This window comes from Annulohypoxylon maeteangense, assembly GCF_022496945.1.
Source record: "Annulohypoxylon maeteangense strain CBS 123835 unplaced genomic scaffold GGS22scaffold_3, whole genome shotgun sequence".
Lineage (NCBI taxonomy): Eukaryota > Fungi > Ascomycota > Sordariomycetes > Xylariales > Hypoxylaceae > Annulohypoxylon > Annulohypoxylon maeteangense.
This window is the reverse complement of record NW_025953250.1, coordinates 444,951-470,381: the sequence shown is the minus strand read 5'-3', so window position 1 is coordinate 470,381 and position 25,431 is coordinate 444,951. Positions and strand designations below refer to the sequence as shown.

At 48.5% G+C, this 25,431-nt stretch overlaps 6 protein-coding genes across 6 annotated transcripts; 3 read left to right on the top strand and 3 right to left on the bottom strand.

Annotated features, from left to right (window-relative positions):
• The first annotated feature begins 21 nt into the window (after window positions 1-21).
• GGS22DRAFT_154388 (COX15-CtaA-domain-containing protein) lies at window positions 22-1,735 on the top strand. Its single transcript, XM_047960030.1, has 2 exons — window positions 22-437; window positions 523-1,735. The coding sequence occupies exons 1-2, from the start codon at window positions 82-84 to the stop codon at window positions 1,598-1,600; spliced, it is 1,434 nt and encodes a 477-aa protein (XP_047821653.1). The 5' UTR covers window positions 22-81; the 3' UTR covers window positions 1,601-1,735.
• On the bottom strand, window positions 1,736-4,087 carry GGS22DRAFT_154387 (lysyl-tRNA synthetase). The gene is made up of 3 exons (XM_047960029.1): window positions 3,738-4,087; window positions 2,042-3,641; window positions 1,736-1,974 (listed from the first exon to the last, which is right to left on the bottom strand). Exons 1-3 carry the CDS (start codon window positions 3,939-3,941, stop codon window positions 1,964-1,966), a joined length of 1,815 nt encoding a protein of 604 aa, XP_047821652.1. The 5' UTR covers window positions 3,942-4,087; the 3' UTR covers window positions 1,736-1,963.
• A 2,803-nt stretch (window positions 4,088-6,890) lies between these two features.
• On the top strand, window positions 6,891-10,459 carry GGS22DRAFT_154385 (uncharacterized protein). Its single transcript, XM_047960028.1, has 2 exons — window positions 6,891-7,820; window positions 7,889-10,459. Exons 1-2 carry the CDS (start codon window positions 7,286-7,288, stop codon window positions 10,315-10,317), a joined length of 2,964 nt encoding a protein of 987 aa, XP_047821651.1. The 5' UTR covers window positions 6,891-7,285; the 3' UTR covers window positions 10,318-10,459.
• A 574-nt stretch (window positions 10,460-11,033) lies between these two features.
• GGS22DRAFT_185197 (choline dehydrogenase) lies at window positions 11,034-13,700 on the bottom strand (the record flags this gene model as incomplete). The annotated part of the gene is made up of 6 exons (XM_047964284.1): window positions 11,034-11,112; window positions 11,213-12,462; window positions 12,593-12,640; window positions 12,705-13,294; window positions 13,414-13,586; window positions 13,642-13,700. The coding sequence occupies 6 exons, from the start codon at window positions 13,698-13,700 to the stop codon at window positions 11,034-11,036; spliced, it is 2,199 nt and encodes a 732-aa protein (XP_047821650.1).
• A 4,463-nt stretch (window positions 13,701-18,163) lies between these two features.
• GGS22DRAFT_89504 (glycoside hydrolase family 16 protein) lies at window positions 18,164-19,808 on the top strand. Its single transcript, XM_047968357.1, has 2 exons — window positions 18,164-18,522; window positions 18,592-19,808. The coding sequence occupies exons 1-2, from the start codon at window positions 18,426-18,428 to the stop codon at window positions 19,659-19,661; spliced, it is 1,167 nt and encodes a 388-aa protein (XP_047821649.1). The 5' UTR covers window positions 18,164-18,425; the 3' UTR covers window positions 19,662-19,808.
• Window positions 19,809-21,964: 2,156 nt separating this feature from the next.
• On the bottom strand, window positions 21,965-24,225 carry GGS22DRAFT_154369 (DUF791-domain-containing protein). The gene is made up of 3 exons (XM_047960027.1): window positions 23,568-24,225; window positions 23,012-23,503; window positions 21,965-22,958 (listed from the first exon to the last, which is right to left on the bottom strand). Exons 1-3 carry the CDS (start codon window positions 23,757-23,759, stop codon window positions 22,329-22,331), a joined length of 1,314 nt encoding a protein of 437 aa, XP_047821648.1. The 5' UTR covers window positions 23,760-24,225; the 3' UTR covers window positions 21,965-22,328.
• Window positions 24,226-25,431: the final 1,206 nt, after the last annotated feature.

Sequence of the window (25,431 nt, the reverse complement as noted above, 5' to 3'; positions counted from 1 at the left end):
AACGAAAACCTTCCCATTCGCAGCTTCGTCTGGGCATCAATTCTTTTTCTCAGAGGGAATTCTCTCCTCACCAAGCCCCAAATGTCTCTTTTAATTCACGGGCTGCGAAGGGCGGCGGCGAAACTGGCTTCTGGTCAACTCGTCTGGCGCCAATGCCTTCGTCAGCAGCCGCGGACAGCTCCGTCGCGGGTCCTCCGGTCTTTGCAAGCGCGGCACGCCAGCACCGACTCGCAAGCCCGTTTCGCCCGGTACTTTACATCTTCCGCCGTTCCTCCCGACACGGTGGCGACAGCGGCGGTGAATGCAGGTTCTAAGGCTGGGAAGAAGGCATTTCCCGAAACGAGCTCCAGGAGCGCGGGGTACTGGTTAATCGGCAGCGCAGCCAGCGTCTTCGGCATCGTGGTGTTCGGGGGTCTCACACGGTTGACCGAGTCAGGGTAACTCTCCCTCCTACCTCCTCCGCCTTCCTACTCCCACCCTCTTTTCTACCCTCCCCTCGGCCCCAATCTAACACCCTCCCAGCCTCAGCATAACCGAATGGAAACCCGTAACCGGCTCCCTCCCACCGCTCACCCAAGCCGACTGGGAATCCGAATTCGAGAAGTACCGCGCATCGCCCGAATTCCACCTGCTAAACTCACACATGGACCTCGAAGAGTTCAAGAAGATCTACTTCATGGAGTGGACGCACCGGCTCTGGGGGCGCTTCATCGGGCTGTCCTTCGTACTCCCTAGCATATACCTAATCGCCCGACGACGGGTCACCGCGCGCGTGGCGGGACATCTCGTGGGAATATCCGCGCTGATCGGGTTCCAGGGGTTTATCGGGTGGTGGATGGTGAAATCCGGACTCAAAGACGATTTATTCGCACCCGGCTCGCACCCGCGCGTCTCGCAGTACCGGCTCGCGACGCATTTAGCCACGGCGTTCGTGTGTTACTCCTGGATGCTCCTCGTCGGGCTGCGCATCCTCCGAACCTCACGTCTTCTCTCCTCCCCCGCCTCCGCGCAGACTCTCATCACCGCGCTTAAGAACCCCGCTCTAACACCGTTCCGCCGCTACGTCTCTCTCCTCTCGGCCCTCGTCTCCGTGACCGTGCTTTCAGGCGCTTTAGTCGCCGGTCTTGATGCCGGGCTGATATATAACGAATTCCCCATGATGGGACGAGGCCTCGCGCCGCCCGCTACGGAGCTCTGGTCGAAATTCTACTGTCGCAAGGAAGACGGGTCGGATCTGTGGTGGCGCAATATGCTCGAAAACCCGAGCTTAGTACAGCTAGACCACCGCATCCTAGCCACCACCACATTCTGCGCGGTCCTCGCGCTGTTCGCGTACTCGCGCACGGGACGGGTATCCGCGGCGCTGACGCCGAATGCGAGGAAGGGGATGTTGGGCGTGGTGCACCTAGTGTCGCTGCAGGTTGCGCTGGGCATCAGCACGTTGATATACATGGTTCCCATCTCGCTTGCGGCGGCGCATCAAGCGGGAAGCTTAGCACTGTTGACGGGGGTTTTGGTCCTTGGACATAGACTACGGGTGCCGAAGTCAACGATTGCGATTCTGCAGAAGAGGATCGCGACAGCAGCGAAGACGCGGTAGCGTTTCTCAAATGTAGACGATAGAAAGAAAGAAAAAAGTAGAAAGGAAAAAGCAAAAAGCAGGGTATCGGGTTGGCATGATGATTATGACGTTCACTGGACATATACTAGGTTATGTAATTTTATGTAGAAACTTATCACTTCTCATGAATTCTTGTTTTTATCCCGTCCTGTGTATGGTGCTATACTAATAGTAGCAGAGCATGACATAACAACATGACATAACAACATGACATGATATACCATGCCATGCCGTCGACCGGGATCTCGGGGACTACTGTACCAACGCCGTAGACCATATGCAATAAATATCCCTCCAACCAAAACAGGATTCCGTCCTAACAAAGGCTAAAGGTGTCCGTATCTATTTGTGGGCTAAAAGAAACATCGTCAGCATACTAGCTCAACAACCAAAAGAGATAATATAATTAGGAGTACTCACGAATTCCCTCCAAATGTACTTGCGGCTCCTCTGCCCCGTCGGCGGGGACCTTATCCTTCTTCTGTTCCGGGTTCATGAAGGGGAATAGCAGCACTTCCTTAATGCTGTAGTTGTTGGTCAAGAACATGACCAGTCGGTCGATACCTAGACCCCAGCCGGCGGTGGGGGGTAGACCGTACTCGAGGGCGTTGAGGAACGTCTCGTCAATCATCTGAGCCTCGTCATCACCCTGGGCCTTCTGGTTCGCCTGCTCCTCGAAGCGGAGTCGCTGCTCGAACGGTTGGTTTAACTCGGTGTAAGCGTTCGCAATCTCCTTCTTGCAGACGAAGGCCTCGAATCGCTCAGTTAGACCAGGCTTGTTACGGTGGTCCTTGGCTAGGGGTGACATGATCTTGGGGTGTTCAGTGATGAAGGTAGGATTGACAGCAGTCTCCTCAATGAATTCACCTGTCAATCGGTCGAGCATTCGTGCAGTCGTCTGGGGCTCGGGGCAGACAACATTAACCTTCTTCATGACTCCCTTGAGCCACTCTCTCGTCTCATCGGTGTGAAGCTGGTCACCAGGAGGGAACTTCTCTCCTGTCGCTTCCTCGAGAGCAGGAATCATCTCCACTCGTCGCCATGGCGCCTCCCAGTTCACTGTGTACGTCTCACCATGCTGTGTAGTGAACGTGGTTGTGTAACTTCCAGTAAGATGCTTGACAAGACCGGAAACGAGCTCCTCAGTCCGGTGCATCAGGTCATTGAAGTCAGCATAGGCTTCGTAGAACTCGCAAGTGGTGAATTCTGGGTTATGGGTTAAATCCGCGCCTTCATTTCGGAATAGGCGACCAATCTCGTACACCTTGTCGTACTCTCCGACTATCAACATCTTGAGGGCTAATTCGGGAGCAATGCGCAAGAATACGTCCATGTTATAGTCGTTAAGGTGAGACTCGAATGGCTTGGCGGTAGCGCCACCAGCAATCATGTTGAGAATGGGCGTCTCAACCTCTTCAAATCCAGCATCGTCGAGGTAACGGCGGATGTACTTGATGATCTTAGTGCGAGTGCGGTAGGTGTTGGCGGTCTTAGGGTTCATGATAAGGTCAAGGTATCGCTTGCGATGGCGTTGCTCTTGGTCCTTGAAACCATAATATTCGTCGGGTAGTTGGTGAAGACAAGGAGACAGCAGGATGACCTCAGTCGCGAAGATGGAGAGTTCTCCCTCCTCACCCTTCTCAATCTTGGTCTTAGGGGCAGTTCGTCCCGCGTAGCCGACGACTCCGATGATGTCACCACGTCGAATGTGGTCATGTTGCTTCTCGAACGAAGGTGCACCATCGCGAACTTCTTGGGCTTGACACATAATCTGGGCCTTGAAGCCATTGTTACCTCGAATGTCGTAAAAGAGAAGCTTGCTACCCGACGCGCGCTTGTTGTATATTCTGCCAGCGACTTGCAGCACCTTGGTCTTGTCATGTTCGCCAGACTTGAGGTGACCATACTCCTTGGCTAGGTTATTTAGGTCGTAGTCACGGTTGAACTTATGGGGGTAGGGATAAGGATCATGGCTATCGATGAGCTTGGTAATAGCGCGAGATCGAATCTCGAAGTATTGCTAGGTTGTGTTAGCCAGCGTCTATTTCATCCGATAATAACAATGTGATAAATAATATGATAGACAATATGGGATGAAATAATTGAGATGACTTACGTTAGGAGTCAATTCCTTCTCGTCAGCTTCGGCGTTCGTCTTCTTCGCAGCCTTGGGGGGTGCAGCAGCAGCCTTCTCTTGCTTCTTAGCATCGCGTTCGCGTTGCTTCTGTCGCTTCTTCAATTCTGACTTAGACACTTTCTCTCCAGTAACTTCATCCAGGTGCAAGTTTGCGACCTGTTCGGTCGGTGCTTCATCTGCCATGGTGGCTGTGATTCGAAAATGTGTAAGTCGTGCGTGTCAAAGTTGTTGTGGAAAGAATTTGTTTTGATGAGCTTGGAGTTCGAAAACGTCTATATAAAACTGATGAGCTTTTGAATTGATCACCCCGCGTCGTTTGGCTCAAATTTAGATTTTGTGATTGCGATCGCGGGGTAATTTTTTCAATTGAGTCACTGCTCCAATTTGGCAAATTGCTCACTCGCGTCCGACGCGGGGCATTTTGATCACGTGCCAATCAGGTGACGTAGTATGATAATTGTATGTATCTAGTACATAGGTACCTACGTACCTGCATATGCTCTGTTTGGCTTACTTAATGCTGCTGAGAAACAGCCATCCATTTCTAGCCAATCATATCATAGACCTCTGCTAATAACCAAACAGCCAAATCTCGTTTAGTCTCCTACATATGTAGGTCCAAACTTAATAATTTCCTCCAAAATGTGATTCAAATATTTCTTATACGAGACATGCATCATTCATCACCCACTCACATTACACCTTAGGGTCCTCCTTTTGGAATACTCTGGCAGTCTGCCCCGACCATACGCGTACTCATAGCCATGCTACCATGTCAGCATGTTAAACGAACATGACCGACGAGAACTGCACACTTTTTAGTGTGCAAAGGATCTGCAGATAATATGGGATGGACAGCGTCTTCGGTCCACCGTAGGCTTCCATCATCACGATGCACCGCCCCCACAGAGCTGAACATCCTGGCAACCCGTAAATCGCAGTCCTGGATATCGGCAGCTGCCAGCTGGTCGACGAAAGCCTAAAAACCGAAGACCTTGACAAGCCAGCAGATAGTTTATCATCTAGAAGCGGAAGATGGCGCGACAGGAATATGTAAATACTTATATTCCTTTCAGTCTGCAGCCTGCAGTGAAGTGCCACGGGGGTACGCGGCCGCCATACGATAACTCCGGATACCTTACGCTTCTCCGCGGGCTGACATGTGGCTGAGAGCTCAGATCAGCGTTGATCCCGAGAAGGGTGCAGGGCATATTATCTAAAAATCGAATGCCACTCTGGAATTTCAGGGTTCGGCATTTCTTGAGTAAAGTATTTGAATATCCTGGCCGGTTTAACGCGACATTAGTAGACCGAGAAATTGCTTAAATCGGACAATCGCTTCGGCATACGGCTGGAAGAATTCGCTTATCCAAGATCGCAATTGAGTGAGCACTAAGATTGCATGTAAGCTCATCGACGAGAAGAATTGCGAGAAAATCGAGTGGGTTCATCTGCCCGATACAGAGAGCGTTTAGTTGTTCCTACGCCTCATATTGTCGAATTGATCGAACCATCTAGAATTGGAAGATAGAAGTATCTCTCGTGTCATCATGAAGGAGCATCACAGATATTTCGATTCTCGAACTGGATGAAACCAGTTCCCTCGGGGGTTAGCTAACCGCGAAGCTCCTGTCAAGCCAAGCAGGCGGGAAAAATCTTGGACTAAATCGCTAACCCTTTCGTAATCGAATCCATCATATCATTGGTCAAGAAGAATGGAAATATGCAATCGTACGAATTATTAGCAACAGCAAAATTAACAGAGTCGACGAGTTGCTCGGTAGTGCAAATGCAAGGGACTGCCGAGGGCGGCCGAGACTTGCAAAGCTAGTACTATTTATGATATGTGCTAATCTTAGTCATACAGTTAGCTCTAGAGTGGCAGAGTGATAGAGTGGCTGTTAGTGTTTGCGGGTTTGGAGGACATCTTGTCACCGTCTACCTCGAGCAAGGAGCTAACTTGTCTGCTTGTTTCGCAAGACAACGTGGCGACACCAATGCAAATGTGTGGTTAGCCACCTTATTTGACCCGGAGGGGAGACCAGTTATGGGGATGTTTAAGTTTAATTCCTATCGGCGATACAGTAAACCTTGGCCATAACGATTGCCAAAAAACACCACCTTCATATCGCTATAGTAAATTATCGTTGTGGTAAATTTCCTAAAGTAGTAAAGCGTGTCACGCACTGACTCAAATGAAGGATCTAGGCCGAGATGGGCCAAAATGGGCCAAAATGGGGTTCATATAAAAGCTAAAATAGGTTAGAATATTACTGAAAATGGTAATTTATGGGGACATTATAAAAGTATTAATACCCTTACCATAACGATTTAGGTGGTAACTTTTTTAAGAATAACGATATTTCGTTATGGTAAAAATATCGTTATTTTACATATAAATTCGCACCGTTTCCTACAAAATATCGCTATATAAAATTATCGCTATGCACTATAATCGCTATGGCCAAGGTTTACTGTATTAGTATCGCTCTGGTAACTCTCCTCTTCTATTTGATGAAGTACAAGCTGATATAGTGTAGATCGCCTCGCCGCAAACTAGATGTCGATCTACTAGTAACTAGCGAAATACATACATACAAATATGTAGCGCAGCGGCGGGAGTCTGTCAATCTCTATCATGATCTAATGACACAGGGGGGATTTAATGGATTTATTGTGGCAGAATAGCGTCAGCAACACTTCTAGGGCTACTGCATAGTACATCATTTTTTACATCTACGAGATTTCACATTTCTGACGCCATCCCGCATGAGTGAGTTACACAGTCTCACATCTCTTACTCTTCAGCTGTCGAATTTTATGGAAGGATTTATTTTTGAATTAGGACCCTGGTTCGCTCTCCTTCTCCCTCTGCTGCGGTCATCTTTTGCCTACATACATACAGCAAATCTGTATACGCCGTAAACTAGCTCTCCTTGTCGTCCCTGATTCGAGGGAAGTCCGAAAAAAGTGTAATGGTTATCAATAGACCCATGGTCGAGTCCACTTCCCGTCTTATTTTTTGACCGATTTTTGACCAATCTAAGTAAACATTGGCGTCGAATACCCACATATTCCCCTAAACACCCACGAGCCCGGCAAATACGCCAAGCTATTACAGAGTAACATTAGGTCTAAGAGCCTCCAGGGCTGCTAAAGAATCGTAGGGCTGTTAGCTAACAGACGAGCTAGGTACAATTGACGTAGTCGAATGGGGCAGAGGCTGACACGCCCACACACGCCCAGCACTTCGCCTGCGCCAACAATCCTTCCACTCATGCGCAGCCACCGTAGGTCTTTCAACTCCTTACCTTATGGAGGAAATTCCTTGTAGTTCGCAACGCCGCAGCGTAGCACGGGCCCTAGGGCTCTTGCTGAACTGGGGCCTTATGTAGACTGTCATGGCCGCTCAAAAGCCGGCGTTGATTTACGTCAAGTATGCCAAGGATGTACCTGACTGTCGAAGCGGTCGAATAGAGCGAATTTCGCACATCAGGTAACAAATGTAAAGAAAGGAAATCGCCAGAATGCCGTCGCAGCTCACCCAGAACGACCTTGCCATCCCGCAGGACCCTTTCCTGCCGCAAGAGTCGGCACTGGGACCGGTCTTCCTCGATACCCAAGCATGCCTCTGTGCTCTACGAGGGACGAGTCATCTACGCAGCGGTGAGAACGCTTGGGAATGTATTGGCAACCAGACGCAGGGCGTATACCAAGTGACGACGGGGAAATGGTTCAACAACATTGGTAGTGGTACCCTGCAGGATGGCCTCGGAATATCAGACGCTTCGAACACTCCCGATACCAGCAAGGCTTTAATGTATAATAACGGCTCGAGCTCCTTGGTCGACGTCGTCTCCAGCGAACTTAGCGTATGGGATCAAGCTTGTACCGGCCAAAATCACTCATCATTCTCGACTTCTTACTATGGGTCATCAGCTGCAATTGGCAGGAATGATACTCCCACCGATGCTGCTCCCTGTTGGCGACCCGGAGCATTCCCAATAACGATCCAGGAAGTAGCAGATTGGCAAACCAATGGGTGCAATGAGGGTTTTCTATGTGAGCCAAAAGTCTAGGGATACTCGGATATCAAAGGCTTCGAGAAGACAGACTAATGTATGAGCCAGGTTCTAATAATACGGTTAATTCATTACCACAATTCTGTCCTCCCATCACCGATTGTCAAATAGCGAGGTTGGCAGGGTTTACATGCTCAACGGGCGGTAGAAACATAGGAATGGGTCCTTTCGAACCTGTGGTATGTCAGCAAGGGTGGTATTGCCCGAAATCTTCTGGAGGTACAGAATCGATCCGTTGCCCAACCGGCACGTATTGCCAACCCGGTGCTCCTACACCCACACCTTGCAGCGTTGGAAGCTGGTGTCCGGAGGGCTCGACGTATGAGACATTTATCATACCCGTTATCGTTTTAATCCTCGCCGACCTCTTCCTCGCGATCGCATTCCTGTGGTATTTCCTTCGCAAGCGTTTCTTCAGGAGTCGTGAACAGACAATCGGTGGCGTGAGTAGGGCGAAGAGCACCTTTATCAGGCAAACGGGCGGTTATAAACCCCTTGAACCGGACTACGAGATGCTCCCGATGCGAGCTACCTACATGCCGACCCGAGATGCATGGACCGGATTCGAGGCCGCCCTTAACTTCCCCACGCCTCGTAGTTCTTCGTTGAATATTCCCGATACCGAGTTCTCACCCCAACTACGGGCCTTCGTAGAGTCTATGAGAAGAGCAACAGACGGCGCAAAGTTCGGTTTATCGTTTGCGTATTCTAACCTGAGCTTTCAACCTAAAGGAAACCCCAAACCGATTCTTCAAGACGTCACCGGGTCCATCGAGCGTGGATCTCTAACTGCGGTCATGGGCGGTTCTGGAGCTGGAAAGAGTACATTTGTCAACGTGCTAATGGGTAAAATTACTAACACTGGAGGTACCGTCATGATCAACAATGTGCCCGGAAAGATAAAGAAATACAAGAAGCTCATCGGTTACGTTCCGCAAGATGATATTGTGCTTCCCGAGCTAACGGTCTACGAGAATATTCTCCATTCGGCAAGGATACGTTTACCTCGTGCTTGGAAGGATGTCGATATCAAGGCTCACGTCAACTCGGTCATCGACTGCTTGGAACTGTCTCATGTGCGAGATTCCTTGGTTGGTAGTGTAGGCAAGCCCGTGATTAGCGGTGGACAGCGAAAACGAGTCAGCATCGGCATGGAATTGGCTGCGGCGCCCATGGCTATCTTCCTTGACGAACCTACCAGCGGACTCGACGCAACCTCCGCCTCATCCATCATGCGAACCCTCAAAGCCATCGCGCGCCTCGGTATCTCCGTCATCGTCATCATCCACCAACCGCGTATGGAAATCTTCGAAATGCTCGACGACTTAATTCTACTAGCCAACGGGCAGATTATCTACGAGGGCCCGGAAACCGGCGTCCGGGATTTCTTCGAGAACGTAGGCTTCCAGTTCCCTGCGCACGGCAACTTCGGCGATGTTGTGACCGACATCGTCACGGGCAACGGGCGGGCGTACAAGCGCTCCGGTGACATCTCCAAGGACTCTTTGATATCGTACTGGTCGCAGTCCCGCGAGAACAGCTCTATCAAGGAGAAGCATGCCTCGATGCGATACTCACGGACCTCCGTCGCTGAGAACAACAGCAAGAACCGAGAACTTCTGCGTACGCGTGGCGCCCCGCGTCTCAAGCAGCTATGGCTTTGCTTCTCGCGCGCCATGCTCCAACAATGGCGTACTAGAACTGCCTTCTGCTTCGAGATGGGTCTCGCCTCTGTCGCTGGGCTGCTACTCGGGCTGGCCCAGAATTCGAAGAAGGGTGTTTTATTCACAGGCATTTACAACACGCCATATGACGTGCTCTCGCTCGCAACAGACGTCAAGTCCGTCCCCGAACTCGCGCTCCTAACCGCTATCGCCATCGGTCTTGTCGCCGCAGCCCCCGGCGTCCGCGTCTTCTCCGAGGAGATGTTACTGTACCGCCGAGAGGCCGAAGCAGGACACTCGCGCATCGCGTATTTCCTCGCAAAGAACTTGTCTGTGCTAGTGCGCATGGTATTCGGATGCATGCACTTCACAACGCTACTCTTGATTCTAGCGGTTCCGATTATTAACTGGGGCACCGCATTTCTCGCTAATCTGGTCTACTTCTACTGCATCTACGGGCTAGCAAGCTGCATCAGCATGGTCGTGCGCCGCGAGGACGCGCCTCTTATCGCTACCATGATCAGCCTAATCGTCGGCATCCTGTGTGGTGCCGCGCCTCCGCTTGCTAGCGTTATCGACTGGCATATGGAGTGGTTGTGGCGGGCGTCTCCTGGAACCTGGCTCGCGGAACTGTACTTCGGACAGTTGGTCGAGCCGTTTCGATACTTGTACAATGTGGACCTGGCTGCAAAGCAGGTCGGGTTTCGTCTCGATTGGAACTGGCGCAATATAGGTATCATGATGGCGATCGGAACGGCGTACAGGGTCATTGCGTACTTCGGGCTGCTGCTGGGGAATAGACTGCGCATATAGAACCTGTACATAGTGAATAGGTGCAGGTGTTTAGAGGGATTGTACTTGGACTTCTGCATATTATGGATATGGTTAGGCGGCATATATCATCATACTATTGTATGAACAGTACATATTTTTGTTAATGAAATGTTTAAAAGGGTTCAAATTTCGAAAGTTAATGCATTTTAATGATGGTGAGAATTTGTATATAACTCTTATTCGATAGGCTCTTAGAATACCTAGGCTTGACTTCTCGAAGTAGTACATGTACCTATGGATGCTACCTTTATTTTGACCCTACACAATCGTGCATCGGAGTTTCGGGGGGAGATGAGGTGATCAGTGGCGTTCAAGCCTACAACTCTCGAATAGGAATTGATAATCGTGAATAGCTGCAGCTTCCCGTCTCCGTTGCATCATCAGTGCTTTACTCACAAGCCTCCTTAACCCCTCATCCTTGGCGTCTACTTCCACAAGGTAATGGCGTTTGTCAGCTGGATCTATCAGACATTCAAAAAGCTTTATTTCTCAACAATCGAGACCACGCCTATAAAGCATATGACCTAATATACAAAACGCTCGTGTGGGCTCAAGTATCTAGGGTATCCAAATATACCGATAAAAAGCGACGTCGAAGGAAAGGAGAACGAAAATCTAGGAAACCACTGATACCATCCAGTCATGTTGCCTAGTATACACGCCCCATACCCGTCACTCTACACAGAAACGCAGCCTCATCTTCTCGCATCCGCAAGGATATCCTCCGCCGCCTTATAAGCGAGCTGGTAAATAGCGACCGCTGGAAAAGTGCCCCTACCATCTGAAGTTAGCAACGCATCCCAATCCTCGCATCACATACACACATATATAGCGGTATTGGTAGGTAGGTGAAAACAAAAAGGGGCAAACTCACGGAATCTTAGGAAAAGCCGACGCATCCACGACCCTCAACCCAGCGACCCCTCTTACCCTCAACTGCCCATCCAAAACCGCCAACGGGTCGCCATCAGCGCCGATGGGACAAGTACACGAAGCATGGTGTCCCCACGCCTCGTCCCTAACCCACTCCTCAATCTCCTCATCCGACCTCACACTCTCAGGCGGCCAGACGCGTTCCACGCCCACGCCACCAACCTCCCTAACCTTCTCAAAAACCCTGATCCCCCACTTCATCCCCTCAACCGCCGCCTTCAAATCCAGCTTCGCCAGCTCCTCGCCGCGAACACTCCCCTCCCCAAAACTGCGGAACGTGATCTCCGGCGTGTCCCGCGGGTCCGCGGACGTGAGATTCACGGTGCCACCGTTATTCCGCGAATGCGCTTTGAGCACGAGCCACGTGAAGTAGTTTTTCGCGCTGGGAGTCACCACCGTCTGCGACATCCCGGGGAAGTACCCCTGGAACAAACCCGGCACGCCGCCGGCCCAGAGATCGTGCACGCGGCCTGCGACGGAGGACCGTGTCCAGAGACCGAGTGCGAGCCCGTTTGTTGCGTAGGGCCCGCGGGCTAGGACTGCGGGATCGCTGCCGTTGCCGTTGACGGGTTTGTGAGTAACACTGTTACTGGAGTTGGTGTTTCCGTTGTGCGCCCAGGACGCATAGCACGGGTCGTCTGCCGTCGTAATAAACGTGCAGTTTGCGAACAGCGTGAAGTTCTGCGGCGCTGCGGCTGATACCCCGATTTCGTACCTGTCTTGCAGGTTGCCTCCGACTCCCGGCAGGTTTTTCACGAGGGGGATTTTGTGCGCTTTTAGCTCGGATGCAGGACCTATGCCGGAGAGCTTTAGTAGTTGCGGCGTGTTGAAGGCGCCGCCTGCTAGGATGACTTCGCGGGATGCGCGTACAGAGCCGGGGGTGCCGGTGTGGGTGCTGTTGGATCGCGGGTCTGCGCGGTAGAGCGCTTCGCCGTAGAGGTACTCGATTCCGGTGGCTTTGGGCTTGGCGCCTTTGGTGTTGAAGACTACTTTTGTGGCAAGCGTGTGAAGCGCGATGTCCAGGCGGTATTTCTTTGATCCGTTAGCGTTTTTCGCTGTGGCTATCTTATATACCAAGTCGCGTGGCGAGGATCGTTTCCAATCGGGCGAGTTGATGGATAGGGGGATACGTGCGAGCGTATCTTTCCTGTCGCGATCCGGGGAATTGTTGTTGATGTCATAGGCCAGGAGCTTTCTTCTATGTTAGTACAGGGGAAGTCCCGCGACCAAGCAAGGGAGGGTGAACAGAGTGGTCGTGCGTATGCGAACGCGTATGTCAGGGGTAATGGAAAGAGGATGGGGTGTGAATAGGATGGCGCACCTTAGAAAGGCTGTTTGCGATCGAGGCGGTAGAATTTGATGCCAACACCTACTCGAAGGGATTAGTTCATCGACCCCTTTTATCAACCCCCTTTCTTAGGCTGTGTACTCACTTTCGTGGCAACGCTACCAACAGCTTGCTGGATACTTTTTAGGAGACCACTTGTGTCAAGACCTCTTGAAGATGCTGCAGATAGAAAAATAGAATCCATTTTAATATCCGGTGTAAATAGCCCCATGGGTTCTATTGTAGTCGATAGCCATCCACTAAACCCGTGAGCCTTGGTTACATCTTCCCGAGCGGAGAGGTATTGGTTCTTCTCCATCATCTTAAAATATCCCCTCATGTTCCTTGCACCCCAATTTTTATCGCCAGTTAAATTCTTGATATACTCCCAGTCGTCATTTGCTGGCAGAACGGCTAGTAGGGCTAGATGTTCTGTGCAACCCCCTAATCCACCCACGCGAGGGTAATAGTTTCCGAGCATCTTCGAGCCCTTTGGGGGGTTAACGCCACTGTAATATTCGCCATTTGGAGTTAGGTAGGTCAGCTTTCTGTCACGTTTGGTTTGGGTTTCGTTGGTGTAATGTCGTGTGAAGTATCCCCAATTAAGCTCGTTTCTCTCTGATGCCCCGATGTACAGAGACGGAACTTCGACCTCGCGTATTGCGCCATAGTCGCCTCCAGCGTCGATTAGTAATACTTTACACGAGTCAGTCGTTTTTATCACAGGAAAGATGTAACCGCTCTTACAAGCCGCTAGTCTAAGAGAAGACCTGGGGAGGAGAGAAGGAGATAAGGGGATAATAGAACACGCGTACCACTATGGCCTGCGAGGGCTAAACGAGCTGCAAGGGGAGAACCGCCAGCCCCTGACCCAACAACGATGTATTCATAGGTTTTGTTTCCTGGAGGATTAGCTGGTAGCTGAGGCCCATTTGGTGGATAGTCATTTTGCACAGGGGTGCGAGGAACAGTTACGTCTATCGCGGCACTATAAAAGTCAGAGCTCGTTCGTTATATGGAATGTACCTAGTAGTTATACGGACTTAGCTGCTGCAAGGCAAACAAGTGCGTTGAGAAACGCAAGAGCTGCTGTGAGTATCATCCTGTCTCGATTTTAGAGGTGCTTGATAGAGCTTCATGCATCGTTTCAGAAGACCCAAGTCCCCGGGCCTTTTATAGTAACGGCACAAAGAGGACATGGTGAAGGGACAGAAATGTGCCCTTTCCCTAAATAGTGAATCTGGCTGGCGCATAATCATAGTCCGTAACTTGGGCGCACGAGGGCTGAGTTCAAAGGAAGAAGCCATGATTCCTGTCATCTCGAAATACCGATTCAGATAATAGGCATCGGATCCGGACATCTGGGGAAAAGGGGATAAAGGGGTCTCGGATTTCGTTCCCTATTGCAGGTGGTGGCTGTCACGGGACGCTGCATCAAGTAACTGGAAGGAGTATCCTCACGGTGTAGGGCTTCCTCTCATAATGAAGTTAAGATAAGGTGTGTCTGAAGTTACATGCGACCGATACAACGCGCTGGGATGTTAACCTTCTTCGCAGCATGCTGAGTACAGCACCTGACAACCCTGTTCAAAACGAGACATATCCTGTAGTGAATTTCTCCAATCGCCAGCGCCCGCTTGCTGTAGCATAGTATTGTGGGATTCGTTATAATTAAGCGATCTATTCAGGACTTAGTTAATACAACCTCGTCTATACTCTGCTTAATCACCTACTGGATTGCTATCAGATCATCAGTCACGATGAAGGATCGATGTCCTATGACGCCTGGCTGAACGATAATCTCTCTGCCTATTACCTTACAATCCGAATAATTATAGGGTTCTGCAAGGCTAACTTTGGCTCCAATGACCAAGTAGAGGCTGAAACCTAGGTATTGTTCTGAGATGAATACTTAGGGATGAGTCGTCGAAATTGAAGGCGTAGGTTGTGAGCTGGCGCGTGAGGGAATGTGGCCGGCCACATTTTATAATTAGGACCTGCGAATCTATCGCTCACCTATAGTGAATATACCTACCTACCTAGTAATTACGTAGGTATCACGTTTTGAAGAGGGTGTGTGTGACCGGAGTAATATATGTTGTGCCGTGAACAATGTCTCAGCCCGACTCAAGGAGAAAAAGTGTGCTGACCAAGACATTATCTGCGGTGTATCTCTTTAAATAATTGATGCACTTTTATGAGCGCCGCTGACGACATCGGGTCGTAGTAATTGAATTTCACCTTACGTAGGCAAGTATAGGTTAATATGAATGACGGAAGTGCTCTCACGCTTTTGCCAAGGCCGTAGGTCCGGCTCCGTTACGGGAGTGAGATATCGGGGGCGGTAGCTAGAGGAGCGAAGGACCCTATTTTAGAAACTGCGTGGCGCCGACTGATTTGCCTGGATAAAAGTAATAGCTCGATGTTAGCTTGAGAGCCTTATACCTACCATGGTCACCAATGACAACCTTGGAACGCAATTCGATTCACCCTTAGCCAACATGACTTAGCCTTGTTGGGGCATACTAGAGAATTGGGTAATGAGGGCTTTTAGGAGCATCTCGTTAGGAACACAAGCCAGCCCTGAGTAGTCTCGTCGGACAGAATACTTTAATACATCCGCGTGGGAATCGTGCTCGAAATTCATGCTAAATCTGGGTAGACCCGCCTGAATACTGGTGGCAGTGCTTATGTCAGATTGTGTCTCGGATTCCGAGGTCCTCCCATCCAACCTCTCGATTTTGACCGGCCGAATAATTGAGCTGTATTCCGTACGTCGGATCGAAAAGATCTGGAGACGACGTGGCGGTCAACCAAGCATCCGCATGGTTTAGGCAGAGAAGGACACCAAATTGCTTCGACGAAGTAGGTACCTAGGTTGGCACAATGCCTGCCTGCCTATCCAAGAATAGGTAAAGACTGGAATATGTTATGAGGCGATGTTGGAGAGTATACTATTGTGTAATTCTCCGTCCCTCCGATATCCTTCTTTGTATTTTCTAAAATCCGAAAATGAAGGGAGGAAAGAAAGGGAGACCACTCTACGTAAGGCTGATTAAGAATACACAAGAAGGTGGGACACAAACAATAAGAAGTTAAATTTAGAGTTCACACATGGCTCTTCCCGTCCATTTCTAGTCTCGCCAGGCAAAAGCGGTTAGACTTTAGAGTAACCTTCCCCAGTTTCTTATTCGCTAGCAATACCTAGAATGGTGTTCAAATAAGCGCCGGAAACAGCCCGTAAAATTTAGAGAAGGAAGGAAAAAAAATATTTCCAATGATGACGGACTTTCCGAGACCGTGTTCACTAACTGGAAACTAGCGAGTTAAACGGTCAAAAATTGGTCATGCGAACGCGGAATACGAAGTTTTCTTCAACCATCAAACGATTCTTCGCCATCTCAAGACGTAAGCCGCATGTTACCTACCTACATACCATCTTTTAATCCAGTGGCTAAAATCCAAGCCACTTTGTCGCCTACTCAAAGAAACTAAAGATTCGGGATATTCAAGGCTAAGAAGGAAAAAAAGCGCACAAATCCGGTAGGTAGTTCGATCATATTCTATATTAAAAAACAATAAGGGGCACAGCCTCTTTGACTTCTCCTAGCTCCTGACGGCGTTTCGAAGTTGACCGACCTACACGCCGATGCAGTTCCTGAGGGAACGCCCAGAGGAATCATGAAATCAGTGGATTAATTGATACAATTGGGATTGTTTCAATTAAAAAACTTGATTGTTGTACATAGACCTACCTAGTAGGTAGGTAGTTGTTGTACAGCATTCCAGGTAGGACGGTTGCTGGGCGTTATGCATCATCTTTGATGCACCACTCATGATCTCTGTCGTGGAACTAGTAGGGTTTCCGAGTTTGAACCGTTTACATTTAATGATAATATCATTCAATCATTCGTGTTGGTGAAAGGTGGTATGTAATGCCAATTCCACACCTTGTCGGCGTACATTGACGAATTGGTTTCAACTACCGGTACTAGTTGGCTACTACGGGATGTGATAGCCTATTCAGCCATACGAGAATCCCTAGTGTTTATTGCGGTAGGAAGATTCCAGGGCTGTGAGGTAACCTTTGGAGGGCGAAGGCAATCGCAGTTCGCGCCAACGCTTTCGGGCTTGCAGAATTTATTCATGCGCTTAGTTTGATTTTGTATTAGCACCACCATCCCTGCTGCTTCGGCGCATTTCGCCTGTACCTGACATAAATTACAAAAAAGAAGCCACCACTGAAGAAAAAAAATACCCTTATGCGGGTTGAAAGTTTGGCGTCAACCGGCTGCTGCCGAGTTTCCGGGAAACGGTTGTTCGGTTATTTTAGAGTGCATGGTGTTTTATTTATTTATCTATTATCTATTTACTTACCTGAGCCAAAAATGTTTAGAAACAGCCTAACGATAGAGAGGAAATGCTAATAATATTAGTTTTCAAATGCGCTTGATTATTATCATTATTATTGCGTGCTTACCTACATCAATAATATGTACCTACTTGATTTCATGCTTAATGGTCAGAGTTAATGTACTTCAATGGGCTGATGGGTTGTCCTTTACTTGGCATCTAACCCCAGGCTTCAAGTTTGGTCCATTAAATTAATACTCCAAGATGACTCTTTCTCAAATATACCTTCCATACAATTCCCAAGAAGTTATTAATGGTTTTTCTCATTGGCACACCTAACTCAAAAAGGCTTACGACACAGCATATTATTACTGGTCTCATACGGGATAGGCTATAGAAAATATTGGCATCTTGGCCAGCTCTTACCCCCTAGTGTTTTCATTTGCCATTTGCTTCAACTACTAGGTAGCAGAGTGGTTAGGCATGCATCTGCATGTAGGTACTTCTAACAGGTACACAAGTAACACAACAGCCTGCAGCACTGACCTAATATCGGTGCCCGGCAGAGTGGTACCAAAAACGCGCAATACATACCGATGTGCGTCATCTGTCATTTTCTCCTCTGATCTCTCTTTGTCAAAATCATAATAAAGTCCACTATTGTTCACGAGCCACATGAACTTGAGAAGAATAGAGTAAACAAAGTCACGATCATCGGTTAATCGTAGACATTGTCGGACGTGCAACGTCACAGCTCTTTGAGATGAGCGAGATGGGGCGGATGGGGTGATATGATCTAACCTTTCTACTTTTGAAGATGTCCCCTAGGATACGAGCAGGGATTATCACGATGTGAGATGATGGGGCGCAGCCTGGGATGGCCCTTGTCATGTCTCTAGGACTCTCAGCTCTTGGTCACAGTTGATTGGCTCAGGTGATTCAGCAGAGCCACAAGTTTGGAGCTTTCCCTGCTTGGCCGTCTCGGGTCTAACTGCCTATGGCTAGAAATTTATTCGAGTCTGGACTTTCCTAGACAGGGGAATCAGGGGCCCTGCATGGGACCGTACCTACCCAAACGAGAAGGCTCGGCCTTCACGAGTGGAAGGACCGCGGGTAAGATCGAGTAAGGATAGTCGTTGGAAAGCGCCGGTTACTTGGTGGTTGTGCTCGTAAATAAAATCACAGGTGCTCCCTCTTCCCTGCAAACTTCTCCTTTCTTTTCATTACTCCCACACCTTCGTTTTTCCACAAAAATACGCATTCCCCCTTCGACTGTTGGTCTTACCTTACGTATACAGCGTGGTCAGACCCTCTTTCGTTAATTACCAACAGGTTCTGTCTCTCGTTAAACACAGACTTTTTAAATAAATACTCGCCTTTAATAATCCACCTCTCTCCCACTCTATCCTAACTCCCCTACCTTGTTCATACCTAAAAGACAATTATACGCGAGATCTAAAAAGCATCGACAACAATGTTCTCCAAGATTTTGTCCGCCACCACTGTGGTCTTGGCAGCCACTCAGATGGTCTCTGCTCAGACTTCAACTGCTTGCGATCCCACCAAGAAGAGTGAGTTTACCTAATAACCCAATTAAAGTGTATGATATCGAAGATCCAATTGCTAATGGCAAATTAAAGCCTGCCCTGACGATCCTGCTCTGGGTACCTCGGTCTCTATTGACTTCACCAAGGGCAAAAACGATCTGTTCACTGACGCTGCTGGAACTACGCTCAAGTACGATGGAAACGGCGCTGTTTTCACCATCAACAAGGCGACCGACGCCCCCACTATCACCAGCAACAAGTATATCTTCTTCGGCAAGGTCGAGCTAGTGGTTCAGGCCGCACCTGGTGCTGGTATTGTTACCAGCTTCGTGCTGCAATCCGATGACCTTGACGAGATCGACTGGGAATGGATTGGTAGCGACAAGGCCCAGGTTCAAAGCAACTATTTCGGAAAGGGAGACACCACCACCTTCGACCGTGGTGCGTACCACGCGGTTGCCAACCCCCAGGACAACTACGACACCTACACCATCGACTGGACCAAGGACTACGTCCGCTGGATCATCAATGGCAACCAGGTTCGTGAGCTGAAGTATGCCGATGCCAAGTCCGGCACTCGATTCCCCCAGACTCCCATGCAGATCAAGCTTGGAACTTGGTGCGCCGGTGGCCCCGACTCTCCTGAGGGTACCGCCCAATGGGCTGGCGGCCGAACCGACTTCAGCCAGGCTCCCTTCGTCGCCCACTACAAGACTCTTACCATCACCGACTACAGCAACGGCGTTAAGAATGCTGAGAAGTACAGCTGGTCCTCTGGTTCCGACGGTTCTTACGGAAGCATCAACGTCATCACTGGTGATGGTAGCTCCTCCAGCGGTAGCTCCTCTTCCGCTACCAGCTCCGCTAAGTCGTCCGCTACCAGTGGAGCTTCATCTGCCACCAAGTCCTCGGAGACTAAGAGCACTCTGTCGACTGCCACCGTCTCTGCTACTGCTAGCGGCTCGGCCACCTCTGGAAGCGGGTCGTCTGCTTCGTCCACTGCTACTTCCAGCGGCAACAACGCGTCTGCCTCTGCTAGCTCCAGTGGCAGCGCTTCCGCTGCTAACACCAGCGCACCGGTCGCCACGACAAACGGAGCCTTGAAGACTGGTTTCAGCGTCTCCGCGCTGGCTGCCGGCCTCATGGTCGTTTTCATGCTGTAAACGTATTATGTTGGACTTTGTAACTGGCGTCCTTTTACGGCATTGGCGAATCGGCGATCTGTGGTTTCCACTTCAATGAACCGGCTATATTCAGTTCTTCTTGACGATCCCTTGCACATAACCCGAACTCGACCCCCACTTTCCGAGAGTCGATTCGCCTCTTTATATACTTACTATTGCTTATAATAACGGTTCATACGGGTTACCCGGTTACCAAGGGGCTTGACGTCCGACAGCCTGCTAATTTATGTGGTGCTCCGGTAAACGGGTTCGGTCAGAGAAACGATTAATTGCATGTATAGGGAGCGAAAGAGACGAGAGAACCTGTACAAAGGTTTGTGGATGAGTGACATATATAGGATTTGGAGGGATCTTGTACGCTTTGAGACTTTGCTGCTACGCATGATACCACCTGGTAGAAAAAATTTTACAGTTTTGCAGTTAGCAATTATGTTTGCGCCTCCGTGAAACACGACGTGAAGTTGTTTTAACTTCGTCGTTTGCTCTAAATCCCGTTATACTAGGTAACCGTCAAACGGGTAGCTACATAAAGTTGACTTTTGCGTATGTGCGTCGAACTCTATCTGGTCAGAGCTCTTTGGTGAGATCGGAAATGAGCCGAACGACATCCCCTTTGTTTGGAAATGCCAAGTAATTTCCTTCTCGCCTAGCTTAGCTCAGCTCATCTCAGCTCGGGGTCTGATAGGGCTGTAATCTGCGAGCTTTTCTCGCGGTTACGGCGTTCCTGAGCCGCATACGCATAAAGGGGGAATCCTTACCTGAGTCACCCTGTGTTACTACATAGTCCAGCCCCGGCCTTTCTACTTCGGCTGAGATTCGGATTTGGTTCGTGGTTGGAAATCTAGAGCGAAAATTACAACGCAGGTATGGGGTTGGGGTACGTGTCGATAGTGATACTAAAGTCTAAAGGATCGTATTGGATAGGTATGCGATAAGCCAATACTTTATGTACGTGTAGGGCGTAAGGATGGTTGGGTTGTCGGAATTACGATCCGGTGAGATTTTTAGCGACGGGTTAAGAAAAAAGTCTAAAAGAGTAGATGGCGTGGCATACGTAAGATGGGTTGGGTTGAGACTGCTTGAGGCTTCACGTTTTTTTCTCTCCTTACCCGTTGGACGTTGCGTAGGTGTCTGTGGAGTTTACGCGCGTGGTCCCTTACCTAGTGCCACGGGGCTATGTCCTCAAATGCGCGATAGCCTCAGGCTAGCATCGCGTCAAGCTACGCCGTATTGAGCTAAGATAGAGCCGAGTTCAGTCTAGGTATTAACTAAACTTAGGTTGGCGAACCTCATCTAACCCTTGCCTGAGGCTATGCGATATAGACTACGGCACTATTGATGAAAATCCAAAGATTTTATATTGACGTATATTCGTACTACCCGCTTTATTTATAAATGAATTAGATCAATTACGATAGGCTGGTGCGTGAGTTGATTATTGAGAAGATTTGGGGAGTGTAGAGTGCGTGTAGGGCGGTGGGAGATATGATCGTACAATTCCATAAGGTACGTTACGGCCTTAAAACTTTTATGTGCGAATACCTACCTACCTACGACCCAACATGTTGTTAAACATGCCTGATAAATTGCAGTGACGAATGTAGATATTGGTGGATTGGGGACATGACAATTTCAAGTACCTGGTATCCAAGAGGCAGCTCACTTCGGCCGGTAGGCTTTACATCTCCCATGCTCTGCGAGGTTCTAAAGATGGCTACCTAAGTGCACCCTAACTGATAAAATCCGCCATTGTCGGCGCAGCGAGCATATGAGGTGAGTACGAGATGAGCCATAGAGGTGTCTAGGTATACCTAACTAGGTAAATAAATCGTATTTAGAGAGCTATTGGGATAAGAAGGTAGTATAAGAAGATGGCTTTATTCACTAAGTTGGAGATAGAAGTTGTAAAGCACAATTATCGATTTTCGAGCTATATATATACATCCCCTGACTATCTAGCAACTCCTCTAGCTACCCTGATCAACAAGACTGAGAGTATCGTAGGATGCTAGATACAGGTTCTCAAAGAGACCATGGGGGTGCGGTGTTAGATCCCCTCTACTCAACAATTGATTATAAGTACCTAGTTTAAGAATATTTAGAACACTGTTCTGCCGAAAAGAAAAGGGGATACCAACAATATATGAAGAAAGGGGTTGGGCTTATCAGCAATAGGGCAATATGTACCTAGAGAGGCCCGTCTCCCTATCTCGATTTTAATATATGAGATAACTAGGACTTGCATGTTCATAATAGATGATTACCTATTTTTCATTTGAATTCTGTCTTTTCTATCTCATCATCTCTCTAGCCTCCTCGTTGCGCGAAGCCAGATGGCTCGATATGACCTTGGCCTATGCGAAAGCGTACTACTCTTGCTAAAAGTAAGGAGTTTTATACAGCAATATTTAGCCGAATCAATTCAACCTGACCTAGTTGGATTATACCGTAGGAGAGGGAGGAGGGGGGGTGGGCGTTGAGCGCTGAATGACAGCGCATATGAGCCACGGGGGCTCTTCCTAATGCGATTTCACCGGCGGAACTTAGCAGGTAAGTAAGCTAAACTCCTAGAACTTTCTCATATCTTTGAATTGAAATCATTTTTTTATCTGTGTCGAATAACGTTATTCTCGTATAAAGACCGTTTTAAGGCATATTTTCTTTTAAGCTGACCGCCCAGACTGCCCCAAAAGATGCAGTCAACAACATTGAGCATGTCGCGAACACCTTAATGAAGCTTTTACTATCGCCGGCAACAGCCAATGAAACCACGACGAAGATGTTCAACGGAATTCTCAAAATGCTGTAAACTTTGGCGCGAACATCGTCCTCTACGAGACGACCCTTCAGATAGCCAGTGCAAGGCCAGTACATACCGACACAGGCCTCAAAAAGGCAAAAGAGCCAGAAGGCAGCGTCCTCGGTTTTGGGGCCAGCAAGCTTAACGAAGCAGAAGTTGGCAGCAAGTAGAATGCCGATAAGAAGCCGGGAATATTTGAATGGTCGTTTCTGCATGACGATGTTGAATATCAATGCGGCCGCCATCGAGGATGCCATGAAGCTAGAGAAGATGTATCCGTATGGAAGTTCCCCGGCAGATGTTTGGACAGCCTTCATCGCAGGCGTCCAAAAGACGACGAAGAGATACATAGACCCTTCAAACATGGTCGAGGCAAACCCGAGGACTAAAATTGACGGCTTTTTTAGAGTCGACCAAACATTAGATTTCTTGGACTTATCCGATGACTCTGATTCTTTCGCGCCATAATTTTCAACCTTTTCATTCGTCAGTGTTGAGAGTTGAACGAGTTCAAGGTAGCATCACATACCCAATGAGCCCATATTAGTTGGAGCGCACACCACAATAAGCCGGCGCTCAGTAGAAATGGGGCTTTCTTAGTACCTGTAATCCTGACAAGCCATTCGCCAACAATGCCACTCATAATAGCTGAGAGGCTGCTGACAATGCTGGTGGTAGCATAAGTCCTGGACAAATCACATCCGTCTTCAACGAGTTTGCGCTCACGGAAGTTGGTCACCATCCAACTATCAAACACACTGAAGAGGATGCTTGTGCTAACCCCTCCTAGAATTCGGCCTAAGAAAAGGAGGGGCATAGCTGGTAGTACAGTAAAAAAGCAAGACATGGCGTAAAGGAGGCAGAAGACCATGCATACTGCTTTTCGGCCATGCTTGTCCGCTAAAGCACCGATAAAATACGCGCTGATGGCACCCGATAAAAAGCCCGTAGCGAATAGAGTAGACACCAGACGCTCAGAAAGGCCGTGTTCATCGCGGTATAAGGAGTACAAGTAAGGTCCCTATGATGAGCTCAATTAGCCAATCTGATATGGTATCATGATATACCGACCTTGTAAAACGCACTTGAATCCAGTCAGCGCCCATGATGAGGGCGTACACCTTGTACCAATCCGCTTCGGGGTGTTTGTCATCTCTTGATACCTGTCTGCGAGCATCGGCCAGTTTCCTCAACTCATCCCGCCTCGTGGGTTGAGACGCAAGAAGGCCTGCGCAAATGGCCAATAAAGCATAGAAGCTATTTTCGTAATAACCCATGCTAGCAATGCGACTTAGGATGTCAACTTGCTAAGGTTGATATTGATAAACCAGTCGCAACTCGAAGTTAATTCGAAATAGTGATATATGAGGTAGAATATCAATACCTAAGTATATACTCGAAGCACTCTTCTATTTAATAAGATGATACTAGGAAATAGTAATGAAGTTGACACTTGTCGTTTGATATTACCCGGGTGAGGGTCGAGCGCAACATGCTGCGACAAACCATGTTCGAGAGACTTGAGAGGATGTTCTGGATGTTCCATATTGGGAAACATGCTGGCTAAGGATTTACAGGCAATATACTATATCCGTAATCATATTTAAACGATTATACAAGGTAGGGCGATATGTAATGCGTAGCATCGTAGATCGCTGTATAAAATGAGGCTCTATTCAACCGGCTGTTGTGTGTTTGGTCTTAGAAACATCTTAGAAACAAACATCTCTTAAAGTTGTAAAGAGGAAACTTGAAATTCAGTGGCCGAAAAAGGAAACACGGGGTAGTTCCAGGATTAGCCCCACAAAGCTCTTCAGGTACTAGGTACCTATTGTACCTGCCGTGTGGAAGTTGAGGTAACCATCCAAAACACCCTTGAATGTTTAATTCATGGCAACATCACCTCAAGAGATGTTGCAACCCATTCAAAATGTTTAAACTTGCTCTTCTACTTCCTCCCTTTATTTAAATCGCATAGGGTACTTGTGATTGAAGGTACCTACATGACCCCACCATTTTCTCTCGGGGTGATCCGGACTCCTATCTCCCGTTATCACACGTGGGTATGTGAGTTCGGACTCACCGCCACTTATCGAAGTCTACATAATCTCTGGCGACATTTGTTTGCGCATAGGGCAAATTCGCTGGCTTTTGTCATTGATACTCAATTATAACGCATGTATTACAATATTTGTAGTATCGATTGTTCAAGGTTCAGTGTTTGCTTTGTTAGAATTTGGATTAGGTACCATATAGGCATTTAGGTCTAAGTACTTCCAGGTATGGATAGCTACGGACAATACTTCCGAATCCGATGATCGGGCCGGATAGGAAAATATCTTAGTCTCCAGGTTGAACCTTAAACTCTGTCGTCGCTGCGAACAGTGCGCCGCCATTGCCGTTACTCGTTATTCCCCATATCTTGTAGACATCAGTCTTACCTAAGGTGCTAGGTACCCAGACCTAGGCTGCTAGGTAACTAACCAATCTTGCCAATTCAATATTTTGTTCATTTCTTTTTCGGCGATCACCAATTCCTTCAACAACATCTCGCGCATATCGGTATCATCGTTTCTCCTTTCGCGCATCATCGTCGACAGCTACCGTAGTACTGAATCTAAAACTACCTAGATGCGAGCTGCGAGCTGCCTTATATACCTACCCTAACACCACCTTAACGCCCTAACAGCTGAATAGAGCTGCATGGCATTTCCTGCATGTCACTCGATTCTTCATTCTACATATTAATACATACTACCATTTCGTAATAGCTACTTTCATCCAACCGAGCCGGGATCATCAGCAGTCCAGTCAGAAGAGACCTGAGACAAATTTCAAGCCACTCACCCAGTCCCCCGCCGACACATCTCTTTCTTGTCATACCTGACCTTCCTAGGTACGGTACAGTACAGTACGTCTTTGCGTCGTATCGCATGTACAACGCCTCCA

Coding starts and splice junctions, on each gene's coding strand:
- GGS22DRAFT_154388 (XM_047960030.1), top strand. CDS start 82: ATGTCTCTTTTAATTCACGGGCTGCGAAGGGCGGCGGCGAAACTGGCT. Junction 438..522: donor ACACGGTTGACCGAGTCAGG/GTAACTCTCCCT, acceptor ACACCCTCCCAG/CCTCAGCATAACCGAATGGA.
- GGS22DRAFT_154387 (XM_047960029.1), bottom strand. CDS start 3,941: ATGGCAGATGAAGCACCGACCGAACAGGTCGCAAACTTGCACCTGGAT. Junction 3,642..3,737: donor AGAAGGAATTGACTCCTAAC/GTAAGTCATCTC, acceptor AACACAACCTAG/CAATACTTCGAGATTCGATC.
- GGS22DRAFT_154385 (XM_047960028.1), top strand. CDS start 7,286: ATGCCGTCGCAGCTCACCCAGAACGACCTTGCCATCCCGCAGGACCCT. Junction 7,821..7,888: donor GTGCAATGAGGGTTTTCTAT/GTGAGCCAAAAG, acceptor TGTATGAGCCAG/GTTCTAATAATACGGTTAAT.
- GGS22DRAFT_89504 (XM_047968357.1), top strand. CDS start 18,426: ATGTTCTCCAAGATTTTGTCCGCCACCACTGTGGTCTTGGCAGCCACT. Junction 18,523..18,591: donor TTGCGATCCCACCAAGAAGA/GTGAGTTTACCT, acceptor GGCAAATTAAAG/CCTGCCCTGACGATCCTGCT.
- GGS22DRAFT_154369 (XM_047960027.1), bottom strand. CDS start 23,759: ATGGGTTATTACGAAAATAGCTTCTATGCTTTATTGGCCATTTGCGCA. Junction 23,504..23,567: donor TGGGCGCTGACTGGATTCAA/GTGCGTTTTACA, acceptor AGCTCATCATAG/GGACCTTACTTGTACTCCTT. Junction 22,959..23,011: donor AACTAATATGGGCTCATTGG/GTATGTGATGCT, acceptor ACGAATGAAAAG/GTTGAAAATTATGGCGCGAA.